At 42.3% G+C, this 12,897-nt stretch overlaps 1 protein-coding gene across 1 annotated transcript in view; it reads right to left on the bottom strand.

The window, feature by feature from the left end:
• Positions 1 to 525: 525 nt before the first annotated feature.
• The window catches only part of LOC141105176 (uncharacterized), a 60,666-nt gene continuing 48,294 nt past the window's right edge, over positions 526 to 12,897 (bottom strand). The window contains exon 9 of the mRNA XM_073595067.1: positions 526 to 4,093. Within this exon, the coding sequence (XP_073451168.1) occupies positions 2,937 to 4,093 (1,157 nt within the window). The 3' untranslated portion in view covers positions 526 to 2,936. The remainder of the gene's footprint in view (positions 4,094 to 12,897) is intronic.

Genomic DNA, 12,897 nt, shown 5'->3' on the forward strand with positions numbered 1-12,897 from the left:
AATTTTCCTTTCCTAGTGCAAAGCATGACAGCATACAGGTCCCTCCCGAAAGAGCTTCCCAGCGATACTAAGTTACGAGAATGCTGCCTGCAGGGGGGAGACTTGCTTATGTAATATAACCGGTCCTGAAATAGGGCAGGGGGGCGGTCCTACCAATACGTTTAAGCTGTCATGCTTTGCATCAGGAAAGGAAAATTACCATCAGGTAAGTATAAGATTTTCCTCCTATGTGGAATTTGTAGTGGCTCCAACAATACTCCATAATATCAGCTGAGGCCTGTGTGTAACTGGACCTTCTGGGCTCTGCGTCTCGATTATAAAACCAATGGATTCCAATGACAGTGGTCTGCGAACCAGTTAAGTTCTCGATTGGATGACACTCTATAAACTGAGCATTTTCCAATCACAAGGTAATGTGTAACATAGAAAGGTGATTCAGAACAGAATATTATAAAGAGTATGTAGAGTATTCTTGTTTATTTTAGAAAATCCGAGTAACAGATTAACATACAACGAAATATTGCATAACTGAAATAAAAATATATTGAATGTATTAATTATAATACATGGTCTGGAGCAATGAAAGCTTCTACACTACAGCAAAACAAAGGTCAATGATCTGCAGGCACCAACAGCAACTGCGTCAAATGATGAAAGCGTAATTCTGAATGGATTGGATGTGTCTGTATTTGCCTTTAGATACGTTTTCTCATTACTTTGCTGGTGCCAGTTTATTGGTACAGTTGTCCTTGTATTGTCATGATTGCCCATTTGTTGCTCTATGTATTGTCCTAATTGCCCATTTGTTGCTCAATGTATTGTCATGATTGCCCATTTGTTACTTCGTGCATTGTCAGAATTGCCCTCTTGTTGCTCTGTGCATTGTCATGATTGGCCTCTTGTTCCTCAGTGCATTGTCACGATTGCCCTCTTGTTACTCCGTGTATTTTCGATTGCTCATTTGTTACTCCATGTATTGCCATGGTTGCCCATTTGTTTCTCCATGTATTGTCATGATTGCCCATTTGTTTCCCCATATATTGTCATGATTGCCCATTTGTTGCTTTGTGCATTGTCAGAATTGCCCTCTTGTTGCTCCATGCATTGTGATGATTACCCTCTTGTTGCTCTGTGCATTGTCATGATTGTCCTCTTGTTACTCTGTGTATTGTCGATTGCCCACTTGTTGCTCCATGTAATGTCATGATTGCCCACTTGTTGCTGCATCCATTGTCATGATTGCCCATTTTTTGCTCCATGTATTGTCATGTTTGCCCACTTGTTGCTCCATGTATTGTCATGATTGCCCACTTGTTGCTCCATGTAATGTCATGATTGCCCATTTGTTGCTCCATGCATTGTCATGGTTGCCCATTTGTTGCTAAATTGTATTGTCATGATTGCCCATTTGTTGCTCCATGTATTGTCATGGTTGCCCATTTGATGCTCCTTCTATTGTCATAATTACCCATTTGTTGCTCCATGTATTCTCATGATTGCCCATTTGTTGCTCTATGTATTGTCATAACTGCCCATTTGTTGCTCAATGTATTATCATGATTGCCTATTTGTTGCTCAATGTATTATCATGATTGCCCATTTGTTGCTGAATGTAATTTCATGATTGCCCATTTGTTGCTTTGTGCATTGTCAGAATTGCCCTCTTGTTGCTCCATGCATTGTGATGATTACCCTCTTGTTGCTCTGTGCATTGTCATGATTGTCCTCTTGTTACTCCGTGTATTGTCGATTGCCCATTTGTTACTCCGTGTATTGTCAGGATTGCCCATTTGTTGCTTCATGTATTGTCAGGATTCCCCATTTCTTACTCCATGTATTGTCATAATTGTCAATTTGTTGCTCCATGTATTGTCATGGTTGCCCATTTGTTTCCCCAAGTATTGTCAGGATTGCCCATTTGTTTCCCCCATGTATTGTCCTAATTGCCCATTTGTTGCTCCATGTATCGTCATTATTGCCCTCCTTGTCGCTCAGTGTATTGTCATGATTGCCCATTTGTTGCTCCATGTATTGTCACGGTTGCCCATTTGTTGCTCCATGTATTGTCACGGTTGCCCATTTGTTGCTCCATGTATTGTCACGGTTGCATATTTGATGCTCCTTCTATTGTCATGATTACCCATTTGTTGCTCCATGTATTCTCATGATTGCCCATTTGTTGCTCCATGTATTGTCATAATTGCCCCTATGTTTCTCCATGTATTGTCATGATTGCCCATTTGTTGCTCCATGTATCTTCATTATTGCCCTCCTTGTCGCTCAGTGTATTGTCATGATTGCCCATTTGTTGCTCCATGTATTGTCACGGTTGCCCATTTGTTGCTCCATGTATTGTCACGGTTGCCCATTTGTTGCTCCATGTATTGTCACGGTTGCCCATTTGTTGCTCCATGTATTGTCATGGTTGCATATTTGATGCTCCTTCTATTGTCATGATTACCCATTTGTTGCTCCATGTATTCTCATGAATACCCATTTGTTGCTCCATGTATTCTCATGATTGCCCATTTGTTGCTCCATGTATTCTCATGATTGCCCATTTGTTGCTCCATGTATTCTCATGATTGCCCATTTGTTGCTCCATGTATTGTCCTAATTGCTCATGTGTTGATCCATGTATTGTCATGGTTGCCCATTCATGCTCCATGTATGGTCATGATTTCCAGGATGTTATTCACCCCCGTCACAATTTCCTGTGTTTTGCCCACATATTGATTAATGTCCATGGTACCGTCTGTGCAAGTTTTGGAGTAGCTCATTACTATTTTATATAAGGAGAGTAATACTATATCTGAATACTTGCGGCATGCAGAGTGCACCAATTGAGCCTGTTCAAAACCCCCCCCCACAGATCATCTGAGGCTCATGGGGTGTCAAAAGCTCCTTGGTGTACTTAGATGTATTTACCATGCCTGTTATAAGGGGCTCCCACTCTTCCTGCTCTGCAGGGCCATGTGAGTTCTCTGGTGTTTTACAAGGACTGATCTCTGAGTGAAACATTTCCCGCACTCTGAACATGAATAAGGACGCTTACCCGTATGACTTCTCTGGTGTCTAAGGAGGTTTCCTTTCTGAGCGAAACATTTCCCGCACTCTGTACATAAAAATGGCTGTTCACCCGTGTGACATCTCTGGTGTTTATTTAGGCTTCCTTTTTCAGCAAAACATTTCCCGCACTCTGAACATGAATAGGGACGCTCGCCAGTGTGACTTCTCTGGTGTTTAATTAGGCTTCCTTTCTCAGTGAAGTATTTCCCGCACTCTGGACATGAAAAGGGACACTCACCGGTGTGAATTTTCTGATGTTTGAGGAGGTCTTTTTTCTTAATAAAACATTTCTCACACTCTGAACATGAAAACGGACGCTCGCCCTTGTGAAGTTTCTGGTGTGTAAGAAGGTTTCCTTTCTCAGTGAAACCTTTCCCGCACTCTGAACATGAATAGGGACGTACACCTGTGTGACATACCTGGTGTTTAAGAAGGCCTCCTTTCTGAACAAAACTTTTCCCGCACTCCGAGCATGAATAGGGACGCTCACCCGTGTGAATCTTCTGGTGTGTAACAAGGGTTCCTTTGCCAATGAAGCATTTGCCACACTCTGGACATGGATAGGGACGATCACCAGTGTGAATTTTCTGGTGTGTAGCAAGCCTTCTTTTTTCAGTGAAACATTTCCCACACTCTGAACACGGATAGGAAGGCTCAGCCGTGTGAATTTTCTGGTGCCTAAGAAGGTCTCCCCTCTGAACGAAACATTTGCCGCACTCTGAACACGGATACGGACGTTCCCCTGTGTGAATTCTTTGGTGCACAATAAGTAATTTTTTCTTTGTGAAACACTTCCCGCACTCTGAACACACATAGGGGCGCTCGCCTGTGTGACTTCTCTGATGCACACGAAGGGTGTCTTTCTGAGTGAAACATTTCCCGCACTCCTGGCATGAATAAGGGCGCTCACCCGTGTGAGTTCTCTGGTGTTTAAGAAGGTCTTTCCGTCGAATAAAACATTTCCCGCACTCCGGACATGAAAAGGGGCGCTCGGTTGTGTGAATTCTCTGGTGCCTAAGAAAGTCTTCTCTGAGAATGAAACTTTTCCCACACTCTAGACATGAATAAGGACGGTCGCCCATGTGACTTCTCCGATGTCTAAGAAGTGACCTGTTTTTGGTGAAGGTTTTCTCACACACCGAACATGGAAATAACTTTTCGGTGTGAACTCCTTCTTGGCTTAAGGAAGATTCCTTGGCAATGGAAGGATCTGTTGATCTCTCCATTCCTTGAGATATTGGAGGTGTATCTGGAGCTACAGTATGTGATCTATCGGAAGGTTCCTCAAGATTAGAGGGATCCATTGGTCTCTGTGTATTCTGAACAATGACATTTTCTCCTGGAAGGCCTTGTGCAAGGCCACCGTAGTTTGCATTAGAATCTGGAGATAAAAAAAGATGTCCCTCTGAGGTATTCCAGACATAGCATCCACCTGCTGGGAAAAAAAATGAAAAAATTTTATAAGTATTCTCCATACTTTGCATTCATAAAACATAGGCGCTGACCTACCACTAAACAGTTTTTCAGAGCTCTGTCATGGAACTGGGTGTAATCAGAACATAAAACATGAAATGCAAACCAGAAAAAAGGATAGAATGTAACCAAACCATACAGGATAACAGTGTTTGTGTTTTGGTGAAGAATAGAGGTGGACCCTCCTCCACCATATTTCTTGGAAACCGGACATTAGAGATGGACCTTCCGCCACCTCATTTCTCAGGACATTAGAGATGGACCTCCCGCCACCTCATTTCTCAGGACATTAGAGATGGACCTTCCACCACCTCATTTCTCAGGACATTTAGAGATGGACCTTCCTCCACCTCATTTCTCAGGACATTAGAGATGGACCTTCCGCCACCTCATTTCTCAGGACATTAGAGATGGACCTTCCGCCACCTCATTTCTCAGGACATTAGAGATGGACCTTTCGCCACCTCATTTCTCAGGACATTAGAGATGGACCTTCTTCCACCTCATTTCTCAGGACATTTAGAGATGGACTTTCCTCCACCTCATTTCTCAGGACATTAGAGATGGATCTTCCTCCACCTCATTTCTCAGGACATTTAGAGATGGACCTTTCGCCACCTCCTTTTCTCAGGACATTAGAGATGGACCTTCTTCCACCTCATTTCTCAGGACATTTAGATATGGACCTTTCGCCACCTCCTTTTCTCAGGACATTAGAGATGGACCTTTCGCCACCTCATTTCTCAGGACATTAGAGATGGACCTTCTTCCACCTCATTTCTCAGGACATTAGAGATGGACTTTCCTCCACCTCATTTCTCAGGACATTAGAGATGGACCTTCCTCCACCTCATTTCTCAGGATATTTAAAGATGGACTTTCCTCCACCTCATTTCTCAGGACATTGGAGATGGACCTTTCGCCACCTAATTTCTCAGGACATTAGAGATGGACCTTTCGCCACCTCATTTCTCAGGACATTAGAGATGGACCTTCCTCCACCTCATTTCCCAGGACATTTAAAGATGGACTTTCCTCCACCTCATTTCTCAGGACATTGGAGATGGACCTTCCTCCACTTTGTTTCTCAGTACATTAGAGATGGACCTTCCTACACCTCATTTATTGGAAAAAAGACAGAGGTGGAACTTTATACACCTCATTTTTTGTAAACAGAACATTAGCTATAGACCTTCTTCCACCTAATTTCTTGGAAACGGGACATTAGAGATGGACCATCCTACACCTCATTTCTTGGAAACAGGACATTAGAGGTGGAATGTTATCCACCTAATTTCTTGGAAACAGAACATTAGTAATGGTCAGCTTACTAAGTTTAATGTCTCAAGCGTAGAACCTGATCACCAAAGGGCTACACAATATTTAGTGTTCTTCATGCCTTACATTCAGAAATCATATTTACTGATCTAGCACTAAACAGTTTTACAGAGCTCTGTCATGGAACTGGGTGTAACCATTACATTAGAAATGAAATGCCAGCCAGATAAAGGATAGAATGTAACCAAGCCATAACAGTGTCTGTGTTTTGGTGAAGAATAGAGAGATGGACCTTCCTCCACCTCATTTCTTGCAAACGGAACATTAGAGATGACCCTTCCTCCACTTCGTTTTTTAGGACATTAGAGATGGTCCTTTCTCCACTGTATTTCTTGGAAACAGGACATGGTCAGCTTACAAGGTATGGGGGGGGAGCTCATCTGCAGAACCTGATCACCAAAGGGCTACACAATATTTAGTGTTCTTCATACCTTACATTCAGAAATCATATGTACTGATCTAGCACTAAACGGTTTTACAGAGTACAGTCATGGAACTGGGTGCAATCATAACATTAGAAATGAAATGCAAACCAGATAAAGTATGGCATGGAACCAAACCATACAGGACAACAGTGTTTGTGTTTTGGTGAAGAATAGCGATGGACCTTCCTCTACCTCATTTCTTGGAAACAGGACATTAGGGATGGACCTTCCTCCACCTCATTTCTCAGGACATTAGAGATGGACCTTTCGCCACCTTATTTCTCAGGACATTAGAGATAGACCTTCCACCACCTCATTTCTTGGAAACAGGACATAAGAGATGGACCTTCCTCCACCTCATTTCTTGGAAACAGGACATTAGAGGTGGAACTTTATCCACCTCATTATTTTGGAAACAGGATGATATTAGAGATGGACCTTCCTCCACCTCATTTCTTGGAAACAGGGCATTAAAGATGGACCTTCCTCTACCTCATTTGGAAACGACGACAGTGATGGACATTTCATATGGTGTAACACAGTTATGGGCAGCGTACTAGTTTTGGTGGATCTCAAGTATGGAAACTGAGTACCAAAGGGCCACACATAATATTTAGTGTTTGTAATGCTACAGAAAACTGTCATAGGGGATGGAAGTTAGGCCCATGGGAATCAAAGAATCAGCTGTGAGCTTTAGCTTAAAGAGTGTGTGAATAGTTTAGGAATTATATCACTTTTTATATATAGGATCAGTGCTTTTTTTCAGTGGGGATGTGGAGGAATGCAATCCAGGCAGCTCCAGCACTGAATGTATGTAATGGGGATCAATTGTTGCTTGAGAGGGTCTATTGTTGCTGGGGTGAAGTTGTGGAGGGGCTATTGTTGCCGGTTGGCTCTGTTGTCATTAGTGGGGATCTATTGTTGCTGGGGGGGGGGGAGGGGCTACTGCTGAGGGAGGGGCTACTGCTAAGGGAAGGGTCTTTCTTTGGCTGCCAGACGATCTATTGATGCTGACTTTTGAGTGATCTATTGTTTCTGGGAAGGGTCTATAGTTGCTGGGGTGATATACTGTTGTTGGTTGGGTCTGTTGATGCTGGTGGGCATAGCTCCCAACTGTCCCTGATTTGGAGCAATGTCCCTCTGTCCCTTCTCATTTGTCCCTCATTTTGATCTGATCAATATAGTTTGTGTATATAAAATGCACTTTTTATTTTCAAAAAGTGTTTCCCAGTGCTAATCTTTTCATCCAAATTCCAAATTGCTGCATTTGTACATTTTTAAAAGCTATTATAAAGCAATATGAGTGGTAAAAAAAAAAGTCCTTGTGGATTTAATTAACCTTTTCTTGGTTAATTCTCCTTTAAGGGGGTGTGGCAGGGGGCGTGTCCTATGCCTACATACGTTTGCAAATAGGTGTCACTCATTCCCATCTCAAATGTTGGAAGGTATGCTGGTGGGGGGGGGGGGGGTCAATTGTTGCTGAGAGGGATCTACTGTTGAGGGAGGGGTCTATTGTTGCTGGAATGGAGTTACAGGGATTGATGATTTTTGCTGGTTGGATCTATTGTTGCTGGGGTCAGTTGTTGGAAGGGATCTACTGTTGAGGGAGGAGTGGGTTGCTGCTGGAGGATCTATTGTTGCTGACGGGATCCATTTTGCTGGCTGCAGGGCATCTATTTTACTGCTTTTCTTGTTATTAACAAATTACAAACAAGTTATTTTGCACCACAAATTTGATGCCTGGTTCTGTATTCTTTAAAAAAGGGCAGTCCTTGGAGGTGGATAGGGAGCAAAGACAAGGGGTGACTCAGACGATGGTGGGGTACCTGCGTCTATTCTCTCAGAAAAAAGCCCTGTATAGGATACTCCTGTTCAAAAGCAATTGGACTATTGACCAACAAGCTGTTCCATGGCCAGGTCTGGACAGTTCCCCCATTATCTCATCAACAATTAAGCAGGTAAACGTTTTGCAAATGATTCCAAGTATGGAGTTTACATTTGAGAAGTTATTGCTGTGATCTCTTAGGAAAAGCCAAATCAAAAATTTGGTAAAAGCTTCATTAGGGATGAACTGGTGAGGACCTGGACAACCCCAGAAGACAACTGTGCTAAAGGTTGCAAAAAAAGCAGTAAAGTAAACAGTGACAGTAAAGCTTTGAAAGTATGGGGGGGGGGGGGGGACAAATTTAGGCACCTACATCTTTTTTTTTGCCCCAATGAAGGAGTGCTGACCCCCCACAACACATTGGCTGTTGCAAAATAAAATCTTCAAAGGACTATACAAGCTGGTGTGGCGTTCCTATACTTTTAAAACATTAGAGAAACAGATGAGGAATATTTTATTGTGAATAAAGTCAGCTTATTATGTCACAGACAAGAGCCAGAAATATCTTGGGATACTCTGCACACCACGTAAGCATTTTTACCAGGCCACACTGGAAGATGGAGAGACAGAGGCAGGTTTTATTATGAAATAAAAATAGGATTGTGCTTTTTTTAAAGCTGCAAACTAGAAAAATTCAACAGTATGTATGTTTTTTTTTTTTTACAAAGATGCAGTGGGAGAGGGAGAGAAGGCATTTTATGTATTCAAAAAATAGTTTATTTTCTAAGACTGAAGACTGAAAAACTTTTCAGTTGAAGCACGCAATTTATGCTTGCATTGGGTAAGTCCCAATTTTTTCATTTTTAAACCACCAGACCTCCGGAAGGTTTTACCCCCTTCATGACCAGGACATTTTTTGCTTTTAACTGGTAATTGTTCTGTCTTACAACGCTGTACCAGATGAAATTTATATCATTTTTTTCACACAAAGTTTTCTTTTGGTGGCATTTGATCACCACTGGATTTTTTGTTTTTTATTATATAAATGAAAAAAAAAAAAGTAAAAAACAAAACAATATTGTTTACTTTCTGTTATAAAACATATCCAATGAAAAAAAAAAAACTAATACATTTAGGTTGAAATGTATTCAGCTATGCTTTTTGGGTAAAAAAAAAAATAATCCCAATAAGTGTATATTAATTGGTTTGTGTGAAAGTTATAGCATCTACAAATTATGGTATATATACTGAAATTTACGCAGCTATGATACTATACTTGTAATAGTTGTGATCAGCAACTTATAGTGGGACTGCGATGGTGTGGCGCTAACAGAACTGGCTGGGAGGGTCGCTATATAACACTAATTCAGTGATCAGATACAATGCCTTGAAAAAGTATTCATACCCCTTAAAATGTTCCATGTTTTGTCATCTTACAACCAACAACGTAAATGTATTTTACTGGGATTTTATGTGATAGACCAGTGATGGCAAACCTTGGCACCCCAGATGTTTTGGAACTACATTTCCCATGATGCTCAACTACACTGCAGAGTGCATGAGCATCATGGGAAATGTAGTTCCAAAACATCTGGAGTGCCAAGGTTCGCCATCACTGTGATAGACCAACACTAAGTGGCACATAATTGTGAAGTGGAAAATGATAAATGGTTTTCCAACATTCTTTACAAATAAATATGTGAAAAGTGTGGTGGGGGGGCATTTGTATTCAGCCCCCCTGAGTGAATACTTTGTAGAACCCCCTTTCTCTGCAATTACAGCTGCAAGTCTTTTTAGGGATGTCTCTATCAGGTTTGCACATCTAGAGAGTGACATTTTTGCTCATTCTTTGCAAAATAGCTCAAGCTCTGTCAGATTGGATGTAAAGTCTTGCCACAGATTCTCAATTGGATTTAGGTCTGGACTTTGACTGGGCCATTCTAACACATGAATATGCTTTGGTCTAAACCATTCCATTGTAGCTCTGGCTGTACGTTTAGGGTCGTTGTCCTGCTGGAAAGTGAACCTCTGCCCCAGTCTCAAGTCTTTTGCAGACTCTAACAGGTTTCCTTCTAAGATTGCCTTGTATTTGGCTCCATCCATCTTCCCATCAATTCTGACCAGCTTCCCTGTCCCTGCTGAAGAAAAGCACCTCCACAACATGAGACTGCCACCACCATGTTTCACAGTGGGGATGGTGTGTTCAGGGTGATGTGCAGTGTTAGTTTTCCGACACACATAGTGTTTTGCTTTTAGGCCAAAAAATTAAATTGTTGGTCTCATCTGACCAGAGCACCTTCTTCCACATGTTTGCTGTGTCCCCCACATGACTTCTCGCAAACGGGACTTCTTATGGCTCTCTTTCAACAATGGCTTTCTTCTTGTCACTCTTCCATAAAGGCCAGATTTGTGCACGACTAATAGTTGTCCTGTGGACAGATTCTCCCACCTGAGCTGTGGATCTCCGCAGCTCCTCCAGGAGTTACCATGGGCCTCTAGGCTGCTTCTCTGATAAATGCACTCCTTGCCCGCGGCCTGTCAGTTTAGGTGGACGGCCATGTCTTGGTAGATTGGCAGTTGCGCCATACTCTTTCCATTTTTTGATGATGGATTGAACAGAGGTCCGTGAGATGTTCAAAGCTTGGGATATTTTGTTATAACCTAACCCTGCTTTAAACTTCTCCACAACTTTATCCCTGACCTGTCTGGTGTGTTCTTTGGCCTTCATGATGCTGTTTGTTCACTAAGGTTCTCTAACAAACCTCTGGGGGGCTTCACAGAACAGCTGTATTGATACTGAGATTAAAATTACACACAGGTGGACTCTATTTACGATTAAGGGTCTTCCAAAGGCAATTGGCTCCACTAGATTTTAGTTAGGGGTATCCGAGTAAAGGGGGCTATAAACAAATGCACGCCACACCTTTCACATATTCATGTGTAAAAAAAATTTTCCTTCCACTTCACAATTATGTGCCACTTTGTGTCGGTCTATCACAAAAAACACAATAAAATGCATTTACGTTTTTGGTTGTAACATGATAAAATATGGAAATAGTCAAGGGGTATGAATACTTTTCAAGGCACTGTATAATACTGTACACTGTACTAATGATACTGAAAAAGGGTTAACTTTGTGCCTAACAAGTGTACTGTGTGCTGCTTTTACTCACGGATCTGACTGTTTTTTTTCTCCCTGTCTTTCAGGGAGGAGTGAGATCACTGATCTGTGTATAGAGCCCTGGGTGTTTGTAAACACAGAAATTATTGGCCTAAACCTGCTCAGGACAGGAGGGGGTGCACATACGAAAAACACTAGAAGCCAGGCAGCGACGTAAGGGTACGTGACCTAGCCTGGCTGTGCTGCCCGCCTGCAGTACATGTATAAATTCAGCATATCAGATCACAGTCAAAAGCCAGAAATATCTTGGGAAACACTGCACACCATGTAAGCATTTTTACCAGGCCACACTGGAAGATGGAAAAATCTTGCAAAAACAAAAACAAATCTGAATGGGACAAATCGGGTTGAGTGCAGTGAGTTAATTTTGTTTACTATATTTTTATATAGCTGTCAAGTAGATTAGACTGGCACATAACCTGAACGCTTGAAGAACTGAGTCCTCCAAAACTTGGCAATTTCATGCCGATGCCATAACTAGAACATGGCTAATGCCAGAACTATAGAGGGTATTGCGTTACATTTTTGCGTAAGTTTTTTCCATTAAAGAAATTTCAACATTTGATCTTAAATGCATCGCATTAGTTCTCTAGCGGATGTTAGCCCCTTGCACATGTGGCAATATACAAAATACAACCACAGTTTTTTTGCACACTTTAATATATACATATATTTTGTAATTTTCAATAAAAAAATAAAGTATTTAATAATTCAATAATACAAATGCATAAAAACAACAACATTGCAGTATAGACTTGGGTAGTAGGGACGCCGCAATCCTGACAGCCTAGGTACTTTGCTAAAGCAGAAAGCAGCTCCTCCCAATGCGTTTCACCCCACCCACAGAGCTTAGTCCTCTATGACTAAGCGCTGTGGGTGGGCGAAATGCGTCAGTGTCATGGCCAGGGAGGAGCCTAGCTTGAGGCCACTTTCTGATTTAGCACAGTACCAGGGCTGTCAGGAGTGCGGCGCCCCTACTACCCAATTTTGTATAGTGGACCCGGATGACCACAGCAGACGCCGGCACCAGCTTGTGGAGGATCACAGGAGAAAATTCCTCGGCGCTTGGAGCGGTGCTCTATGTTGTTCGAGGATTATAGTATAGACATCAGAAACAAAAAAAAAAAAAAAACAAAAAAAAAAAAAATAAGTGCTTCTATGGCTGGCTTGGACTCAATCGTTTGGGCCGCCCTCGCAACCTTTTTACAGGCCCACTTGCAGCAGAAGGCCGATTTACACGGCTATTGTCAGAAGGATGAGGAACAGGAGCATCCCCCACCCTCTGCCGCCCCTGCAATAAAAGAGTGGCCTGGCTCAGTATGTCCACCGCCTGCCTGAGTGCAGCTTGGCTGCTCGTCATTTGCCCCATGATGACACGTTGCTGCTGTATGTGTGTATTGAAGGCCCTTTCCATGACCTTATGGTGGCGCCTTTGCTCTTGGAATTGGGCCTCTCTAAGACGCAGCATTCGTCTATTTGCAAGCAGCTTCCGTCTCTCTATTTCCATCAGCTGCCGCATCTGCTGATGGCGACGTCTCAATCGTTGTCTAGTAGTTGGTGCAACTTTCTTAGGGCGGTGTGAAGGT

The sequence above is a fragment of the Aquarana catesbeiana genome, linkage group LG08 (genome assembly GCF_042186555.1).
Source record: "Aquarana catesbeiana isolate 2022-GZ linkage group LG08, ASM4218655v1, whole genome shotgun sequence".
In the NCBI taxonomy this organism is placed as follows: Eukaryota; Metazoa; Chordata; class Amphibia; order Anura; family Ranidae; genus Aquarana; species Aquarana catesbeiana.